Genomic DNA, 20,256 nt, shown 5'->3' with positions numbered 1-20,256 from the left:
TCTCAGCCTCCCCCCCTCACTTTGGTACCAGCAGAAATCAACCCCCGAGGGGTCGATGGTCCCCGATGGGGCTGAGACCCCCCCCGGGCCGGCACCTGGGTCTGGTTGCTCCTTCTGGGCACACGCAATAGGAGGAAAAGGGAAAATTAATTTTGGCGAGTCACAGAGGAGGGCGATCTCCCCTCTTCGTTTGCCTTCGTGTTTCCACGAGGAGGAAGAGGGAGGCCGAAGGGCAGCTTGACCCCTGGCTGCTCCGGCCGTGCCGCAGCATCGCCGCTACGGACCCGCTTCCTCATGGGCAGGGTTTGGAAAGAAGAGGGGGGGTGGTGGACGTGGGGGTGTATCCTCTGCCGTTGGAAAACCCTCGACGGGTGCAATGAGCAGGGGCTGGGTGCTGCCACCCAGCTGGGTGCCCCGGGGGACGGCTGCGTCCCCCTCGCTCCTCGTCACCGCGCACAGCTGCGGACCCGAGCGTGGCATCCCGAGGCGGGGGTACCCAAATAAATCCTCCACCTCCTGCCTTCCAGGTGGAGGGGGGTGGGTGTGCACCCCCTAAACCAGGGCGGGGGTTTTCCACGTCTCGACGGGGTGACGAACCCCTCAACGCTGCGCCAGCGCGTGCGGTTTGCAGGCTACACGCCGGCCGCGCTTCTCCTCTCGCCTCACCTTCCTCTTTGCAAACCAAAGCGGCTGCAGAGAGCTGGGGTTGGGGGGCGGGGGGGGGGGGAGAGGTCGCAGCCGGCCCCAGAGCGCGCAGGAAGCGAGCGGCCTGCGAGCTGGGGTGCAGGATGGACCCTGCGGTGTGGGGCTACAGCCGTGTCCGAGCGTTCCCCCGCCCCGGAGGAGGATGCGTCAGCTTCCCGCAGCGTTCGGGCGGCATCTCGGATCCTCGTTTTGTCCCCCCCTGGTGTGGGCATCTCCCTGTCACCCCAGAATTAGTGGGGCTGCACCCCAAAAGCTCAGCGCTGAGCTCCTCCACAGCCCTGAATGGAGGGTCCCTGTCCCCATCGGGACATTTCCCAGAGGTTTAACCTCAATGTCCTGGTTTGAGCCCCACTTGAGCACAGGTGTGGTGGGAAGAGCATCCTCATCCTTTCCCTGAAGTCCTGGCTGGTCCCTGTCGTGGGGACAACCCGTGCACAGCGTGGGGTGACACGGGGACAACACAGGACGGTGCTGGCAAGGCACCAGGAGCGCCCGGCATCCCCCCGGGGGTTGCTGGCAGGGAAGGTGATGGGTGTAGGATTAAATGAATCATCTCAGGCAGGCGCCGCACTCCCATGACTAAGGCACGGGTGGGCAGATGCCCACGGGTACCTCGGGTGGGGGCTGTGGGCAGGAACGGGGGGGCTGCCGGGGGTCTCCATCTTCCAGACTATCCCTGACCCGGTCAGCAGCTGCAGCAGCCCAGCCCCAGCAGGTGAACGGCGTCCTGGGGGGGTCCGTGCTGCTCTCCCCGGCAATGCCCCCCAACAAGACGCTGAAGGAGATCGAGTGGAGCTTTTCAACCGGCGCCGGCGCCACCATTCAAGTGGCAGAATTTGGCCCCGGTGGCTTCAAGCGCCCCGACCCCAAGGACCAGTTCGAGGATCGGCTGGAGATGTTCAACGAGACGGCGCTGAGGATCAGGGCGCTGGAGCGGGGGGACAGCGGGGTCTACGGGGCTCGGATTAAGCTGCACCCGGCGCTGGTGGAGGATCAGTTCTTCAACCTCTCCGTCTACGGTGAGCGGCTGCAGAACGGTGGGTGATGGAGATGGATTTATAGTGGAGAGGCAATAAAAGCCTTCTGCACCGAGTTATCAGCACCGAGAAAGGGGAAGAGAAATTGCTATTGATGCTGAACATATGTCACGGGGATTTTCCTGGCACATGACTAACCACAATCCACCCCCACCTGCACTTCCCCTTCCCACACCCTCTCGCTGCCCCTCCAGCCCAGCTCACCTTCCCTAGGGGACCGAGGGTGTCCCCAAGGTGTCCCCGGGGTGTCCCCGGGTGTCCCTGGGTGAGCTGGGTGGGCCCTGTGACAGGGTTTGCTTCCACCTTAAACAGGGCCGGTGCCGGCACCGGAGATCCAGCACCAGCTGATCTCCCTCAGCACCCAAGAGTGTAACATCACCCTGCGGTGCCGGGTGCCGGCCGGCAGCGACGCTGAGGCCGTCTGGCAGCTCGGCAGCTCCCCGGGGACGCCGTGGGAACAGCCCTACGAGGGCGCCCGGACGCTGCGCCTGGCCGTGCCCCCCAGCGCCTTCAACTCCAGCTTCACCTGCGTGGCCCGAAATCCCATCATGGAGCGGAGCGCCAGCATCCACCTGGACACCCTGTGCCAGCTGCAGGGTAAAAAAAAAAAAAAAATAAAAACCAGCACCCGCTCGCATCCAACCTGGCGGGGTTCTGGCACCCACCACGGCTTGTCCCCGCAGACACGCGTGGCTGGCGGAGGTGGCACATGTGCCCGGCGCCGCTGGCCATGGGTGTGGGAGCCCTGCTCGGCTGTGCCTGGCTGCAGAGGAAGAAGAGGAGGAAGAAAGCGGCTGAGGGAGGTGGGTGTTGCCAGGTCAAGGCTGTGTCCTCGCAGCCGGGATCGCTCGGCAAACAGAGCCGGCAAAGAGAGAACCGGCTTTTCCCTTCACTGTGGCTCTGCCTGCCCTGCCTGGACCAGGGTGGTTCCATCTCCCCTTCCCCGCATCCCAGCTGCCCCCCGGCACCCCTCGGCTCACACCCAACTGCTCCTCTCTCCGTAGTTGCCCTCTCCTCCCTCTCCAGCGAGGATGCTCCACCCGAGCCGTGGTACGCCCAGATCGAGAGGAGAACCCCCCCGGCAGCAGATCAGTGGGTGAGGCCGAGGGGCTGGGGCCAAATCCAGCTCTTGGTCCATTCCATGGGGATTCCGGGCCAAATTCAGCTCTTGGTCCATTCCATGGGGATTCCGGGCCAAATTCAGCTCTTGGTCCATTCCACGGTGATTCCGGGGCCAAATCCAGCTCTTGGTCCATTCCACGGGGATTCCGGGGCCAAATCCAGCTCTTGGTCCATTCCACGGGGATTCCAGGGCCAAATCCAGCTCGTGCCAAGGCTGAGCTCTGGCTTCCAGCCCTCCCCTCCAGGTGCTGTGGCTGTGGGTCCCTCCATGTCCCCAAAGTCCCCTGAGCTGGGGGGGGGGCACAGCCCCTTCCTCAGCCCCACTGAGGCTCCCGGTGTCACCCCGAAGGTCCTCGTGCTTCACCCAGGGTGGACGGGGAGGGGCCGCAGGGGGATATTGAAGGGCACTTTCCAGGGTCATCATGTCCCCGGGGGGCTTGTCCCGGCTGGGGAGCGGCCACGAGCATCCCCCCGTCAAGGGCCGGTGGCTCAGGGGGGGTTTCTCCCTTTTTTTCTGGCCCCCAGCACCGAGAGCACCCCACCACCATCTACAGCAGCTTGCAGGCAGGCGCGGGCAGCCGGGCCGAGACGCTCGCTTAGCCCAGAGCAACCGGTGAGTCCCACCGGCACTGGGGGGGGGGGGGGTCTATCCTCGTCCCACCACCCCCCGGAAGGACCCGGCTCTGCCCCCCCGCATTGACTGTCCCCCGCTTTGTCCCCAAGCAGGACAGCGGGAGCAGGCTGGGGACCGCCGAGCCCCCGTGACACCGGACGGCGCCGTGGACTGACGGACACTCGTGTGTGTGTGTGTGTGTGTGTGTGTGTGTCCCCATCTGTGATGTCTCCTGCCCCCTCCCTGCTCCATGTCCCCCCCCCCCTGCTGTGGGAGCAGAGCAGGACTCGGGGGGGGGATGGGGACAGCGAGCAGCATCCCTGGGGGCTGCCACATCCCCTTTTCCCAAACCCAAGAGCGGGGACAGGGGTGCGGGATGGGCCCAACCCCCCCCTCACCCCTCAGCTCACTGGTGGCTCCAATAAAGGTGGGTGAAGGTGAAGTGTGGGTGGATTTTGGGGGGTCAAAGCCCCCCCCGGGGCACCCAGGGATTGGGGGGCTCTGCAGCCTGGTGGGGGACTGGGGCTGCCCTCCCCTGCAAGGGGGGGGAAACAGGGTGATGCTCAGGACTGGGGCTGGCACCAGGATGGGGCCCCCTCCCAGAGTGGCCCCCCCAGGAGTGCGGGGGGGGGGGGGGGCAGCACCCACAGGGTGGGGGGGGGAATAGCACCCACTGTGCAGCGTGTCGGGGCCAGTCATGGGGTGCCCCCTCCCCTGCAGCCCCCAACTGCCTGTGCCCCAGGGACAGATCCTGCACAGCTGGATCCCCGAAAAGTGGGAGCCCTGCACAGCTGGATCCTGATGAAGTGGGACCCATGTATAGCAGGATCCCTGCACAGCTGGATCCTCATACAGTCACACCCCTGCACAGCTGGATCCTCGGTCACACTCCTGAACAGCTAGATCTCAGTAAAGCAGGATCCCTGCACAGCTGGAGCCTCATACAGTCACACCCTTGCACATCTGGATCCTCGGTCACACCCCTGCACAGCTGGACTCAAATAAAACAGGATTCCTGCACATCTGGATCCTCATACAGTCACACCCCTGCACAGCTGGATCCCAGTAAAGCGGGATCCCTGCACATCTGGATCCTCATACAGTCACACCCCTGCACAGCTGGATCCTCAGTCACACCCCTGCACAGCTGGATCCCAGTAAAGCAGGATCCCTGCACATCTGGATCCTCATACAGTCACATCCCTGCACAGCTGGATCCTGATAAAGTGGGGACCCATGTACAGCAGGATCCCCGCACAGCTGGATCCCAGAAAAGCGAGGGCCCTGCACAGCTGGATCCAAATACAGGGGGATCCCCACACAGCTGGATCCTCCTACAGCCCCCCTGCACAGCTGGATCCCCGTGCAGCCCCCCCTGCACAGCTGGATCCTCGTACAGCCCCCATGCACAGCTGGATCCCCGTGCAGCCCCCCCTGCACAGCTGGATCCTCGTACAGCCCCCATGCACAGCTGGATCCTCGTACAGCCCCCCCCCGCACAGCTGGATCCTCGTACAGCCCCCCTGCACAGCTGGATCCCCGTACAGCCCCCCCGCACATCTGGATCCCCGTGCAGACCCCCCGCACATCTGGATCCCCGTACAGCCCCCCTGCACATCTGGATCCTCGAGCAGCCCCCCTGCACATCTGGATCCTCGTGCAGCCCCCCCGCACATCTGGATCCCCGTACAGCCCCCCCTGCACAGCTGGATCCTCCTACAGCCCCCCTGCACAGCTGGATCCCCGTACAGCCCCCCCTGCACAGCTGGATCCTCCTACAGCCCCCCTGCACAGCTGGATCCCCGTACAGCCCCCCCTGCACAGCTGGATCCTCGTACAGCCCCCATGCACATCTGGATCCCCGTACAGCCCCCCCGCACAGCTGGATCCCCACGCAGCAGCATCCCGGCGCCGCTGGATCCCCCCCCCCTCCGGCCGGATCCCGGCCCCGCCGGCCCCTTCGCTTTCCTCCCCCGTTTGTCCTTCGCCGCCACCCGTCGCCGCGCCGGGGCGTGAGGGGGCGTGGCCTGGAGGGCGTGGCCGTGCGTGCGCGCTCCCGCCCTGCCGAGGCCGGAAGCGGAAGCGCGTGGGAGCGTGCCCGGAAGTGTGTGGGCGGCGGCGGCGGTTCCGGTTCCGGCGGCCTGTGCGGGGGAGGCAGCGGCGGCGGCGGCGGCAGCAGCGAGGCGAGCGGCGCGCACCCCGCATCGGCACCGCGGCCCGGGCGCGCTCCCGCCGCCCCACCGGCCCCCGCTTCACCCGCCGGACCCGGCCCGGCCCCGCGCCGCCCCCCCCCTCCCCCCCCCTTCCCGCAGGTGGGTCCCGGTACCGGGAGTGGCCGAACCGCCGGCGAGGCCGCCGCGTACGCGCAGACTCGGGCCCGCTGGGGCTCCGGGGACCGGCTGCTGGCGAGGCCGGGGACGGGCACCGGGACGGTGCGGGGGGGGGGTGGGGGGGGGGCGGCGGCGGTGCGTGCGCCCGGGAACCGGGAGGCCATCGGCGAGGCCGCGTCGGGCCCCGCTACCGGAGGCCTTTGGCGGCGGCGCTGTGGATGGAGCGGGGGGGGGGCGGGCGTTTGTTGTAGGCCTTGTGGAGGAGTAAACGGGGAGCCCCCGGTTACCGGGAGGGGCTGCGCGAACGATGTGTGGGATCCTCCCGGTAACCGGGCGTAGGAGGTTGGTGGGGGTGTACGATTCCCGATGGCCGCGGAGGGGGTGGGAGAGGGTGGTCCCCGGTAACCGGGGAGGAGGTAAGAGGCGACGGGGAGGCGGCGGCGGGTGGGGTGCGGAGGGGGGGGGGGCGGCGGTGCCGTGGCTGCCCCGCCCGGGGCAGGGGCGGGAGCGGCGCGGCGGGCGGGCAGGCTGGGGCAGGCCGGCGGCAGGGAGCGGAGGGGGCGGCGGTGCTGTAACGGGAGCCCGGCAGCCCGGGCCCGACCGCCGCCGCGGCGCCTCCATCTCCTCCTGGCAGCCATTTACATACTTTGAACATTTCAAAGCAGGAAAGGCCGGCGGGGCCGGAGCGGGGCCGGTTCCTCCCGGAGGGGCGAGGGGGGGCTCGTCTGTCTGCCGGTTTTGAGGCTGAGACAGGGGGGGCTCCCCCCCCCGTCGCTGCTGTTGCTGCCTAAACCCCGTTTTACCGTTTTTTTTTGTTGTTTTGTTGTTGGTTTTTTTTTTTTTTCGTGGAGGCGGCGGGGGGGCACACACAGCGTTTGATTTCCGAGGCGCTGGCAGGTCGCGCTTCGAGCCCACCTCAAGCGATTGGAATCAGATGTGCTGTCTCCGACGGGGATCAGGAGCCCGGGATTTTATTCCCCCCCCCTCTCCCCGCGCTGCCCCCCCGCCCCTTTTCCCTCGCTGGTACATCTGGGCGAGCTCAGCAGCTTGTGTATTTTGGCAGCGGAGCCCGTCTAGTAACAGAAGACAAACTGTGTTTGGCTTGTTTTGTCTGTCTGACGGCCCCGCCGTGCTGCCGCGTTTCGTTCGCGGGCTTTAACGGCCGGGCAGGAGGGAGGGAGGCAGGGATTAAACACCGGCCTTTTTTTTTTTTTTTTTTTTTTTTTTGGGGGGGGGGGAGGAAAAACAGACGGGGATGATTATGCTCAGGGAGACCCCGGGCAGCGTCTCGGGGGACGGGCAGGGTTACGGTTGGAGGTGGCTTCTCCGGAGAAATTCCAAGTGCCGCCTGCGATAATGGCGTGTCCGTGTCGCTGATGCCGATTTCCTTCTGTTTCGCAGTCAGCAGGAGGGAGAAAATGAAAGCAGGCTGCAGCATTGTGGATAAGCCAGAAGGAGGAGGAGGTAAGGAAGTCTAAAGGCTGAGTTGTTCAGCTGTTACGAATTCTTTTCCCAGGATAAAGGAGCTCAGGCGGGATTAATTCCACCTCTCCCAAAAGCTCTCATATGTGGGCAAAAAAACGTGTGTGAGTGAGGATCGACCCGACGCCCGGTCCATGGGCTGTTGGAGAGTGCTGAGTTTAAGATGTAAATAAATTAAAAAAAAAAAAAAAATCTTCCTGGAGGTGTTTTGTTCGTAAGGATTGGGGATCTCTGAGGTGGATCCCCTCCGGTGTGGTACAGCTCGTGCCTGGTTTTGTCTCCGTCGCAGCCTGCGATAGTGGTGTGGGTGGCGTTGGAGCGTGATGTGACTTATTCCACGCTGCTGGAGCCTGAAATTGTGGCCACGATGATCTTGGGGGGGGGGGGGGGGGGGGGGAAGAGAGAGAGAAAACCTCGCGTTAGTAGTTGTGCTGGGAAACTATTCTGAGAAAGCCGAACTTGGCAGTCGCTCAGAAACATCTGCCGACGCAGTCGAAGCTGGAGCGGGTGCCGTGCTCTGAAATAAGGGGGAGCTGGAGTCGCTGGGAGCCACCCGCCCTCGCCCCCCCCCCTCAACATCAGCACACCAAATGCTCCGATCTGGATTAGTTGCCTCGTTTCAGCCGCCTGGAGCCCAAATTGTAGCGCGGTCTTAAGCTTTTGGGCTCCTTTCTGCTGCTGCTCACGCTTACGTCCCTTTCAGTTTTACCGTGTTGTGGTGGTGGTTGGGGATTCTCCAAGGAGAGGGGGCTAAAAGGAGTAAGAAAATGAGCAGCTGGAGGAGGAGAGCTGGGTTTCTCTGCTTCCACGCTGAATGTTTAACAGAGTTACAGCCCCCAGCGATGCTCTGTGGTCTTGCTCTGGGGGAAAAAAAACGATAAATACGCAGTAGAGCTTGACAGTTGTGAGCTCCTGTTGCTGTCTGGGTGATGTTTAATTTTTTTTTTAACCTCCTTTTTGGTCCTTTCCAAGGTTATCATTTCCCAGAGTGGGCTTACAAGACCGAGTCCAGCCCTGGCTCCCGACAGATCCAGTTATGGCATTTCATCCTGGAGCTGCTGCAGAAGGAGGAGTTCCGCCATGTCATCGCCTGGCAGCAGGGCGAGTACGGCGAGTTTGTCATCAAGGACCCCGATGAAGTGGCCCGACTGTGGGGCAGGAGAAAATGCAAACCCCAGATGAACTATGACAAGCTGAGCCGGGCGCTCAGGTGAGCAGAAATTAACCGTGGAGGTGAGGGGCTGACAACAAACCCTCCTCCCGTCCTTCCCCACCTCGTTTGGGGAACAAATTGTAGATATTCAGTCCCTGGCTTGGTGGCATCTGCATTTCTGGGAGATTTCTATCAAATTTAGAGTCCTGGGATGCCACGTTGCTCGGGTAGGTCTGACTGTGCTTGGGTGTGATTACAGAGACGGGGGAGGGAGTCCCGAGTTCACCGCGCCGTGCTCTGTGTCACGGTGTAAATTTGCACCTCTAGTTCAGGTTGTTATTATCAGGATGGCTTCCTTCCGGGGAGCTTTTCTGTCTCTTTTTCTCAGCTTCCATCGCCGCTGCTGGCTTGAGCAATGAAGGTGTGGGAGGAAACCAGAGGTGTTACTCTATTATCACACCATCAAGGGTACCATTTCAGAGAAAGCAACTCCCCTTTCTAACATAACTTGTGTTTCCCTCTTTACGACTAAATCTGTGTGAGGCAGAGGTTTGATGTCAGTCCCACGGCGAGGGCCTGGACTGGGCTGTTTCCTGAGCCCTGATGACACAAATTTGGGTAAATTTAGGAACGCCCCTTGCCCACGAGTGTCTCCTCGTGCGAGACAGGAGCTGAGCGTTCCTCGCTTCGCAGCTCCCCAGCCTCCAGTACAACTTTGCCCTCTTATTTACATTTTTGCGTAGTTGGGTTTATTTTTTGCGGTTATCGCTGTGTATTTTGAAGGCAGACAGTGGAAAACTAGCGTGACCCTCTGAAGTATTTCAGCATTTCGAGGCTGTCAGCTGCAGGAGTGGCCAGGTTCCCGACATGTTCTGGTATTATCAGTCTCTAACGTGGACTTCGCTGCCTTACGCCCTCTGATACCTCCTGGGTGGAGCTGACAAAGACAAACAAGGCAGCAAACATAAGAGTCTCGTACTGGAACAGGAAGGAAACAATAAATTGAATGGCACCGAGGCTGTAATTGGTGCATGGGAGTGGAAAAATAGCCTCCACCTGCCAACGCTGGTCATGTCTTGGCATCTTGGTGCTGAGTGTGACAGCGACGGGGCAGGAGCACTGGGGGTATCGCAGCTGCCTCAGCTCGGGGGCCTGGGGCTCCTTCCCTGCTCCTGCCCGGGGTTCAGCACGCTGTGGCAACAGGCAGCGCCTGTTAATCTGCCTCTTAAATACAGAGAACGGCGGCGACGAGCCGCCCCTGACACCTTTGTTTGTACACCAGAGGCTGAGGACAAACAGTGGTGGTGTAAGTGGGGAGGTGGCTGCGGTGGGGATTAGACCTGCTGCCTCCGTGCTGCCTTTGTTTGGGGCTGGGAAGGTAAGGGGGGGGGGGTTTGGTGCTGAGCACCTCCACAGTCCAGGTGTTTTTAATCCGAATGGATGAACAGAAGGGAAACAACTTGCTCGCGGGCACGGGAGCAGCAGAAACCAGCTCACCTGATGCCCTGTACGCTCTTACAATACCCTGGCCTGGAAGGTTGCAAAAATAAAAAAAAATAATCTGAGGCTATCTGGGTAATTCGGACCCTTTTGCTCAGCTCTTTCGGTGCCATGAGTCTTGTTCTGCCCCCGCCCAGGTGCATGTTCCCCTCTTTCAGGTTCCCCTGAATTTTCCCCTCCTGCTCCAGGCCCTGTAACGTTCCCCCTCAGCCGTCGCAGCCCAGGTGGAGCCACCGTGTGAGTGTCTCTGGCTGCGGGGCCCTGGGGCGAGTGGGAATAGGGGGAGGGATGCTCAGGGGAGATTCCCCCCAGCCCATGGCACTGGTCCCAGTTTGGACAGGGGTGAGAACAGCGTGTACAGGCTTGGCCTGTTGTTCAGCTTTCCCTTCCCTTCAGGATCTCACCTTTTCTGAGGAACGTAACGACCTGTAAAATGGTTTGAAACCTACTGCTAAAGAACGGGTTGTAAAAGGAGTGAGTGCTGTTTGGAAACTCCCCGATTTACTAATATTTTCTTGTATTAATAACCTAAATCCTCTGGGTGACTTCACTTTTGTAGCTACGTCAGAGACGGATGTTGGTGGCGCTAAAAGAAACGAGACTTTCAGCATCTCGCCACGTGCTTTGATCGATCTCTTGAACTTTCCTTAACAGATACTATTACAACAAGAGGATTCTCCACAAGACAAAGGGCAAAAGGTTTACCTACAAGTTCAACTTCAACAAGCTGGTGATGCCCAACTACCCGTTCATTAACATTCGGCCTAATGGTGAGTGAAGGAGTCGGGGCTGCTGCTTTTAACTGTCGATGCTCCTGGGGTGTGGAACGGGGCTGGGAGCAGCCCTGGGAGCCTCGGGAGGGACCCCGGAGCCTCAGGAGAAGCCCTGGAGCCTTGGGAAGGACCCCGGAGCCTCGGGAGGGATCCCAGAGCCTCGGCATATCCCGTATCAGTCTTGCTAAGACTGCCAGGGCAATCAGTGCTGCTGTGGTGGGAATGTCTGAACGTCGATAAAGCCTTATCCCGAGCGCTCTTTCCCTCGGGATCTGTGGTTGTCTTCAGGGGGAGACTGGGGGCATTTTGGTTTCCTTTTGCAACTCGCTTGGTGGACTGTCTTGGCGTGGGTTTGCTTTGCTTTGCTGTCAGGCTGGGGGTGTCCTTGGGATAAGAGGGTTTCAGCCCTGTTGCAGGGACCTTGCCTCACTCACATGCTTGTCACATAAGTTTATGGTGCCATATAATTGTGACCCTTCTTGACAAGGAGCTTAGAGGTGCACGCATGTGAGCGCTATCAGAGAGTTTGCAGCTTAACAGCAGTTTGCTCTCCTGCCTGCTTCTGCAAAGGCCCCTTGTTTGCTTCAGTTCTGTTCCTTTTAAGTCAAAAAGAACTTTTCTTAACCAACTCTTTAACTAACTGTTAGTTCAGAGGAACGTAAGAGCAGAGCAGTTTTCAGAGGAGTGTAGTAACCTGGCTGAGTTTGACTAAAATCACAGATGACTAAAATGATTGTCCCTGTGGCAGGACGGTGTGCAGAACGTTCAGGATAACGAAAAAGAGTTTGGGAATGGAGCATAATTGTTCCCTTCTCGTCCTAAAAGGCCTTTTGAGTCTCTTGCCAGGAGCAGTAGCAGGAGTTCAGTCTGGGTTTGTCCCAGAGTCAGCAGTACTGCTGTGGTTTCTCTGGAAGAGGGTCCTTTGTTCACAAGCTCCTTTTTGGTGGAGTTGAGTCCCCCCGTAGCTAGATTTCTGCAGCTGGGGTGATTGCCTCCATAACTGCACAGCCACCACGCAACCAGGAAAATTAGCGGCCATTGAGTCCATTTAAAAAAAAAAAAAAAAAAAGAAAAAAAAAAAAACACAAACCACCCTTCTGGAAGTCATTACAGCGAGGCCCGAGACGGCGAACTCTCCACAGCAAAGAAAGCGCGAGCACGGAGGCGCCTGAACCGGCCTTTCTCACAGCTCTTAGTTCTCACCTCGTGCCGAGTGCCCCAGGGGAAGCCTTGAAGATCCGTCTAGCAGGGAGAGAGCAGGGGAAAGTGGGGATTGAATGTTGACTCTGAAACCCCGGCGGCTCAGAAAAACAGGTTACGTGTGGGCAAGGTTATTTCTCATCGCTCCTCGCGTAGCCTGTGCCTACGTTCGGCGGTGGCTGCTCGTTGATCTTGGCAGTTGAAGCGACCTGAGTCCCTCCCCACCCCTGGGGGGCGGGGGGCCCAGCCGGGCACGAGCGTAAATGTGATTTCAAGACATTGTCCCTCTGAGCAAACAGCAACCCCAAAACGGGGCTGGGAGAACAGAAATATTCAGAAAGACGTTCTGCTTCACCTGTGGGGGACACGTTGCCTTTATGGCAGCGGGGAGAAGGAAATGTATTCTCCAGGAGTCCTTAGCCAAAGCATGGGGGTGTAAGATGTAGTATGAAGCTGCGCTGCAGATCTATAATTACTTGCAGCAACGAGTCTGGGCAGTTCCAGCTCAATATTGCTCACTGCTGTTCCTTTTCCCTGTTTGCAGCCACTCCCTCCTATCTCTGGGGCATGCATTTAAAAAAAGAAGTTTGGAGAACTGGAATGCACTTGTCTAATTACAACCTGTTTTCTTTCCTTCTGGCTGGGCTGGGGGTTGGGATATCAAACCTGTTTGGGGCACTGGAATCAGGTTTCTTCTCTGGGCTCTCTCTGGCGCAGGTTTGAAGGGAAGGGGGGGGCCGGGGGGGAAGCAACGGGTGTGTTGTGGAGGTGAAAAAGCGGGTGGAAGAATTTGCCTCAATATGGCTCGTTATGGCAGGAGTCAGTCGTAGACAGGCAGCTCCGTAGGCACGGCGGTGGAAGAGGAGCCAGTGAGAGCTGGCAGGAGCGTTGGAGAGAAGCCGTTTTCCCAGAAAAGCACAAATCAGTGACTTTCAGTCAGCCCTGAGAGCTTGAGGTTTTTTTACCAGCAGCGCTTCTGCCGGTGGCGTTGGAGCACGATTACTCAACCCTGCTCCTCGTGCACCGTCGCCGAGACGTTTTCTGGTTAAACCAGAGCGAGGAGGTCAGGGGAGGGCATCTGAAAGTGGAAGTTATTTCAGTGGGCGCTGAAGGTTCACGAAACCTCAGCCGGGGCGGAGAGTGGAGAAGATTCATCCCCGGCAGTGGCGAGGTTTTGAGGTGGGCAGAGGAGGCTGGAGCTGTGCAGGGGAAGGGAGCAGATGGGAAAGGCACCTCCCATCTAATCGTCTGCTGCGTTGGTTGATAGCGCGTGGTATTTTTGTGTTACTCTTCCAAACGCCTGCGGGCGCAGCCCTCTTTACCTGTGATTTAACTCCCTCGGCGACTGCGCTCTTAACTCTCCCCCGTGCTCTTTCTCCTCTCGCCCCTCCCTGTCGCAGGTGTCGTTCCTCAGAGCGCTCCTCCCGTCCCCACCGCTTCGTCCCGCTTCCACTTCCCGCCGCTGGACAGCCACTCTCCCACCGAGGATGCCCAGCCCAGTCGATTCTCCGCTGGCTCCCTGGTGCCATCCAACCCCGAAGGGCTGGGGGACGGCGGCGAGAGGAAGCCGGACATGCCGGAGCTGGAGGACGGCTCCTCGGATTGGCGCCGTGGCGTGGATCTCATGGCCTCGCGCAACGCCGTGGGCGCCGGCGGCGTCAACCACCAGAAGCGCAAGCCCGACATCATGCTCCCTCTCTTCAGCAGGCCCGGGATCTACCCGGATCCTCACAGCCCCTTTGCCGTGTCCCCTCTGCCGGGGCGCGGCGGGGTCCTCAACGTCCCGATCTCTCCTGCGTTGTCCCTGACTCCCACCCTTTTCTCCTACAGCCCCTCTCCGGGCCTCAGCCCCTTCACAGGTAGCAGCTGCTTCTCTTTTAACCCCGAGGAAATGAAACACTACCTGCATTCGCAAGCCTGCTCCGTCTTCAACTACCACCTGAGTCCGCGGACTTTCCCCCGCTATCCGCTCATGGTGCCGCCACTACAGTGCCAAATGCCCCTCGAGGAGCAGCCCCAGTTCCCCATCAAGCTACAGCCTCCCCCTGTGGGCCGCAAAAACAGAGAGAGACTGGAAAGCGCTGAGGAGCCGGCGGCCCCCCAGCTCGCTACTCCTCCTCCCAGGGTCAAGGTCGAGCCCGCGATGGACAAGGAGGCAGAGGCCGAAGAGCCACCGGCGAAAGGAAAAGAGAAAAGTGAGCGAGAGGAAGGCTCCGGCCTGGAAGAGGAGAGAGGGCCTGTGTTTGCCAGGCCAGCTGCCCCGTCGTGGCACCCAGCCCCGCCAGCACCCACCCAGGCCGGCTTCTCGGCCGAAGAATCCCAGGAGCAAGGGGAGAGCAGCGGGGAAAAGTCATCCCGAGAACCCACCGGAGAACCGGGGGCTCAGGAGAAGAGAGAGGATGCCCTGATGCCTCCCAAGCTGCGTCTCAAGCGCCGCTGGAACGGTGACCGCCAGGCCGACGTCCCCGAGGAGCGCCAGAACGGCCGAGTCCACTGGAACGGGGCGCTGGGCAGCCCCCACCTGGCGACAGCTCCCAAGGCCGTGGCGGCCGCCGCTGCCTCCGACACCTAAACCCGGGGCAGCCTCGCAGGTCCGGCTGCTGTGCTGAAAACATCTGTGTATTTATGTAGCAAGGTTGCAGAGCGTGGGGGGCGGGCGGGGGGCTGGGGCTAGCCTGGTTTGGTAATTCTAGAAACTAGGGGGTTTGTGTTCTTTGTTTTCATTGTTGAATTGCAGGTGAGACGCGGGTGTCTTGCTCCGATGAGGAGAGGCGAGGGAAGCTGCCCGCCCTTGCGAGCGAGCTTCAGACCTTGCACGAACTCCGGCGGGGTTGAGGCCTCCACCGGGACGGAGGAACTCCAGACACGGTCTATTTTATATGCGCTCTAGTATTTATAGAAGCAGGAATCTCTGAATTCATCTAGTTCCCTTTTTTTTTTTTTTATATATATATATATATATATATATATGGAGCCTGGTGCGATGGTGGGAGAGGATTTCCTGCCCGTTGGAGACGTGCCGTGCGTCAGCCTCGGAAACCGTCTGTATTTTGAGGGAGGGGACGGGGCGAGGGAATATTGCACCGTCTGCGGAGCAGGGCAGGGGGGGAAAAAAAAAAAAAGTCACAGAAAGACACAACTCAGAAAGTCACCGGCACGCCAGCAAGGTGGGACGCTGCTGGAGAGAGGGAGCCGCGTTCCCGGCGAGCGGATCTCGGTAGCGCTTCGGGATCCTTTAGTCCTTTTTTCGCCTTTCTGAAATACTGCAGAAGCCATGAGCTAAATATTATATATAAAAAAAAAAAAAAATCTTTCAGGGAAGGGAGTGGGGTGGGAAAAAAAAAAATAACCTAATGCCTTTAATAGACGCATTAAAATGTACCCTAGGTTTTTTTTTTTTTTTTTTTTCTTCTTCTTCTTCTCTCCCCCTAATTGTATGGGTGGAGTTGGGAGCGATTGGAAGATTAACACTGAAACGATTGTGGTGAGTTCATAGAGAAGGAATGACAGGAGCTTTGTTCAATCTTATTTCCTTTGTTCGGTTCCCCTATCACTTTGACTCATGCCTTAACTACGTGTACACTTTATGCGAGCAGGGTCTGTTGACAGAAGCCGCCCGGGCCAGCGCCGGATGCGTCGGGGCCGCGGTTGGGTTCGGCGGAGCTTTGGGATTTTGGGTGACAGAGGAGAGCGCGGTGGTTACGGCAGCGGAGGGGCGGCCGTGCCCGCCGCCTGCCTCCAGGCACGGAGGGCGGAGAGGGGGGGGGGAGCGGGCGGTTTGCGGTGTATATCTCGCTGTATTTTTTTAAATTATTTTTTTTTTTTCTGGCTATAAATCTGCTATTTCCCTACGCAGCTACGTTAATCGTTAGGCTGATTAATTTAGGCTCCCCGTGACACCCAGGAACGGGCGCGCTCGTCTCCCGTCGTGGCGGGATGAATCCCCCAACGACCCACTTGGGGGTTTCCAGGTTTTTCCAGCTTGGAAAGGACCAACCTCCGCGGAGGGTAGAGCTGCGGCCCGAGGTTGTTGAGGCGGTTGTAGGCGAGAGGCGTGCGCGGGCAGATCCCTCCGGTCGAGGACTCGGGGAGCTCTTGGAGGAGGACAGGGAGCACACGCGCCGCGTGTGTTTGCGTGTGCGAGCACAAAAATTCTTTGCAAAACTCAACGAGGCGGGTAAATGGGGCTGGTCGGGCCCCGCCGAATCGAGACGCCGATCCCGGGGCATGCGGGAGCTTTAATCTGCTTACCTGGGCGAGCTCCGGGTGGGTTTGGGGGGGGGTGTGGGGTGTGTGTGTGTCCCCCACCTTTCTTCCCCAACCCTGCTGGGCTCTGGACACCCCCCAGCGCCTGGAGGAAAGAGGGGGGGAGCCCCTCAATCCGGCCCCGGAGAGGGGATCAGCGAGTGAACTCAGGAATTAGAAACACGAGGCCTTTCCCATCAGTGATGCATATCGTCACACACCCCCCCCCCAAAGTGCTGGGGGGGGGTGGGTGGAGGGGGGAGCCACCCTTCTCGCCCTTTAAGGCAAAAAAAAAAAAAAAACCAACCAACCAACCCAACAAAACCCCCAAAAAGTTGAACTGTTGTTTGGCTTTAAAAGTTTGTAATCGGTTTTGGGGAGGGGAGGGGGTGCTGGGGTGGGGGAGGGAGGGAGGGGGGGGGCTCGCGGGGTGGGGGGGGTTGTTATCTTCATAGCCATTGCACTGCAAACCGGGAGCTCCGCGTTCAGGGATAAAGGACTCAGGTTCTCAGGACAACGGACCAGTGAGCGGCTGCGGGCGAGGGGCTCCGCTTCGGAGGAGCGGGAAAGCGGGGGGGAGCAGCCACCCAGCAGCCCCCCCCCCCTCCCCTCATTTCCACCCTCCCAAACCGTTACCCGCGTCCCCGCCGGCTCAGGGGGTCACCTCGGTGCGAGGCAGGGGCTCCCCCCCCCCCTTCACCCCCCGACCAGACTTCACATTGCCTAGCAGCAGCCTCGGAGGAGGGCGCTTATAAATACATTTTAAATAAGAAATGAGAAGAAAAAATTATATATATTCCGATGTGCCAAAATATTTAAACTTGTAAAGTTTAAATGGTTGAAATCTCAACGTCCACCTGTATTAATTAATCAAGAGCATGTTAATGTTTAAACCATTTTTGCTTTGTTTAGTCATAGAGAATCTGTAGGAAAGAGACTTTAATCGGACAACCAGCACTGAACCAAGATTTTGGGGGAAATTAAAAAAAAAAAAAAAAAAAAAAAAAGATCAAGACGGGACAGGGTGGATTAACCACCCATCTCCCTGTGGCGGCGAGAACTTAACGAACTGCAGAGCCGAAACGAGCCCCGGGCTGGGGCCACCGTCCCCTTCCCAGGTCCAGGGGAGGATGAGGAGGAGGAGGAGGAAGAGCCCCACTCCAGAAGCATTAACCTCGGCGGCCCGTCGCCTCGTCCTCGTCGCCTGCGGGAGGTTCCACCCGTTGCTCGGTTGTCCCTTGTTTTTATTTATTCCATAATTATGTTTTTGTTTTTAAAGTAATTTTTTTTTTTCTCTCTCTTTCTGTCTTATGGATCCTGGTGGGTTTAAAAACAAACAAAAAAAAACCACAAAAAAAAAATGTAATTTCTTCTTTTGGTTTGAAATAATCGTAATCAGATTGTTTTAAAAAAAGTTCGATTTTTAGAGTGCTTTTAAGGAGAAAGTATTTACTGATAGAAAGTTGTTGTTTTTTTTTTTTTTAAATTTAAAAATTTAAAATTTAAATTTTAAATTTAAAAAAAAAAAAAAAAATCACTTTTCCTGAGGCATGTTCTTTGACTTTACTAGAATTGATTCAGCAGGGATTAGTGCGGATGCATACACGTACGGCGGGGACGTGGTTAGCTTGAGCTGTCTGTCCACGGAGAGCAGGATTGAACGTGTGTGTATATGTACATAACAATGTAAAGTAGTCTTTAAATACTCCATTGTGCAGTGCCTTTAGACGTTCCACTTTCTATAAAGTCTTCAAAAAAAAAAAAGTTTGCATATATATATTATATATATATGATGTAATGTTATAGAAATATATGTATAATATACATATTTTTTCCAGGGGTATCTGATAGCTCTGTATTTTGTTATGGAAGTTGAAAGAAAAAAAAAAAAAAAGTATTTTACCTCAAATTAAAAAGTTAAATAAACCTTTTAAATAAGCATTTCTGCTGGTAGCTCGCTTCTTGGTTGCGGATCGAGATGCTCAGGGCTGGATGGGGGAGTGGAGCAGCCCCCGTGCCCCCCCCTTGGCCCCTCGCAGCCTCCCCTGGGGAACTGCAGCTCTGTCCTGGCAAAGCCTCCGCTGATCCCCGGGGGTGGCTCTGCCAGGGGACCCCCAACCCTGACCCGGGACAGACAGACGGACAGAGCTTTGCCCCTGGGCTGGGGAAGAGCTGAAATTCTGCCGAGTGGGATGATGCCCGGGGGGGGGGGACGCGGGGCTGAGACAGCCCCAGCTGCGCTCTTGTAAAGTCAGATTTAAACTAAACTCAACTAAAACTGCCTTAAATCCCCGTGCTGAGACCAGTGTGGCCGGACCCGCTGCCAACGGGGCCTTTTTTTTATAGGATTTCTCCAGTGGAAAGGGGCTGGGACGGAGGGGCCGGGGCCTGGGGGACCCCGCTCGGGCTGCGAAGGCGGCTCAGAGCGGTTTTTATTTCCTTTTTATTTTATTTCTGAGCACAGAAAGGGATCTGTGTTAGGAGAGGATTAGGGGATGGAGCTCCTGGCTCTCAGCCCTGTGCTGAGACCGCGGGGCTCTGCTCCACGGCCATCACCTTTCCAGGCCTTTCTACCAGCAGTGCTATTATTATTATTATTATTATTATTTATTATTCTCTTGAAAATGGTGTCAGGGCCATTGCCCCCCCCCAGCACCCTCTTGTTCATACCACACTCTTGGAGGGATGGAGCTGCCCGGTGAGAGCTTTCTGCTTCCATCCTCGGGCACACAATTAATTTAATAAGAAGTATATTTAATTAAACACCCATTAATTCCAAGGATGCGCGCTGGGGTCCTGACAGCTGGCTAATCCTCATGGAGGATTTCTTTTTATTTATCAATCAGTACTTTTCAATTAGGTGTGAATTTTATACCCCGTTTCTGCTCTTGTCGGTGGCTTTGGTGGGGTATTCCCAGGCCGATCATGGGGGGATTTTGAGATATTTTGGGGAAAAACGGGTTCTGTTTGGAAGTCTGCAAAATGGTCATCGCAAAAAAAAAAAAAAGAAAAAGAAAAAGAAAAATCCGGTCGCACAATGAGGCACCAAACGTGGGAGCTGGAGGAGTCGTGTCCCCCCTTGGCAGGGGATGCTGCCAGCCCCTGCGCAGGATCAGGCCCCTCCTGGGGAAGGGAGTGGACAGGAAAATAAGGAGAAAAAACGCACTTTTGCAAATGCTGTTCCAGCTTCTTGATTAAAAGGGAAAATGGCAAACGCTCTTCCAATTTCATGATGATGAGCCCCCTTCCAGCCCCGCTGAGGATTCCTCTGGAGCGGAACGCTGTCTGCTTTCCAGGGAAAAAATAAGGGCTATTTGAGCCCAAACTGGAAAACCGAAGCTTAATCTTTAGAAATTTCCAGCAACATCCAAGTGGGAATTTTCCAAAGCGGCCCCAGCAGCTCGTGCCGGGAGCCGATGGCAAAGCTGACGGGAGAACCAGCGTGTCGGAGCCAGGGCCGCGCTCCCGGCCAGGTGCTCCCCCTCCTTCCCAACCTCCGGCACGGCCAAGAGCCAAGTTCAAAGCCTGGCGCTGGGGGAGCGACGGGGGGGGGCCGGGAAAGCCCCCCCCAGTGCTGCTCCTCCTCCTCCTTCCATCGCTCCCTTTGTGCTCCCTCAGCCCGAGCCCCGCTGGCTCCCGGAGGGGGGGGGGTGGTGATACTGCAGCCTCTTGGGGGGGGGTTTGGGGGCGCAGCATGGGGTTTGGGGCTCCCCATCCTCATTCCAGCCCATTTCTCTTCACCCCTCTCCCTTTCTTCACCCCCCTTTTCCCTCGTCCTCCTCGCTTGCCGGGGGGGGGCGGCCGGTATCAACCTGTGTCGTCCCTTCGTTTCACCCCCATTGATCAGGTAATTGCTTTCTCTCTCACTTGGCCACCACCATTTATCTGCTCTCGCTCCAGCTCCTGGCCAGCCCCCCCAGTTCCCTGGAGGGGTTCCAAAAAACCAAAACCACACTGGGGGTCGTCTCCCTTCATCTGTTCCCCCCAGCCCCGGCCCTCGTGTCTGGCCAAGCCGATGACATCTGCTGTGACCCCCCAGGAGCAGAGTGGCCAGCTCCTGCCCCTCGGCCCGTGCCCACGGTTGAGTTTCGCTCCA

The 20,256-nt window shown here is 58.1% G+C and overlaps 2 protein-coding genes across 3 annotated transcripts; both read left to right on the top strand.

The window, feature by feature from the left end:
- Positions 1-1,462: 1,462 nt before the first annotated feature.
- On the top strand, positions 1,463-3,464 carry LOC141971434 (SLAM family member 5-like). Its single transcript, XM_074928776.1, has 5 exons — positions 1,463-1,724; positions 2,055-2,339; positions 2,426-2,545; positions 2,747-2,838; positions 3,390-3,464. The coding sequence occupies exons 1-5, from the start codon at positions 1,463-1,465 to the stop codon at positions 3,462-3,464; spliced, it is 834 nt and encodes a 277-aa protein (XP_074784877.1).
- A 3,658-nt stretch (positions 3,465-7,122) lies between these two features.
- Positions 7,123-15,241, top strand: ETV3 (ETS variant transcription factor 3). Of its 2 annotated transcripts, XM_074929200.1 has the most exons (5): positions 7,123-7,271; positions 8,262-8,499; positions 10,597-10,712; positions 13,316-14,506; positions 14,653-15,241. In XM_074929200.1, the coding sequence occupies exons 1-4, from the start codon at positions 7,184-7,186 to the stop codon at positions 14,485-14,487; spliced, it is 1,614 nt and encodes a 537-aa protein (XP_074785301.1). In that variant the 5' UTR covers positions 7,123-7,183; the 3' UTR covers positions 14,488-14,506; positions 14,653-15,241. The 2 variants fall into 2 exon arrangements, with proteins under 2 accessions (XP_074785301.1, XP_074785300.1); XM_074929199.1 differs by having other exon boundaries at positions 7,124-7,271; positions 13,316-15,241.
- Positions 15,242-20,256: the final 5,015 nt, after the last annotated feature.

The sequence above is a fragment of the Athene noctua genome, chromosome 29 (assembly GCF_965140245.1).
Source record: "Athene noctua chromosome 29, bAthNoc1.hap1.1, whole genome shotgun sequence".
Taxonomy (NCBI): Eukaryota; Metazoa; Chordata; class Aves; order Strigiformes; family Strigidae; genus Athene; species Athene noctua.
The sequence above is the reverse complement of the archived record's forward strand: the minus strand, read 5'-3'. Positions and strand labels throughout refer to the sequence as shown.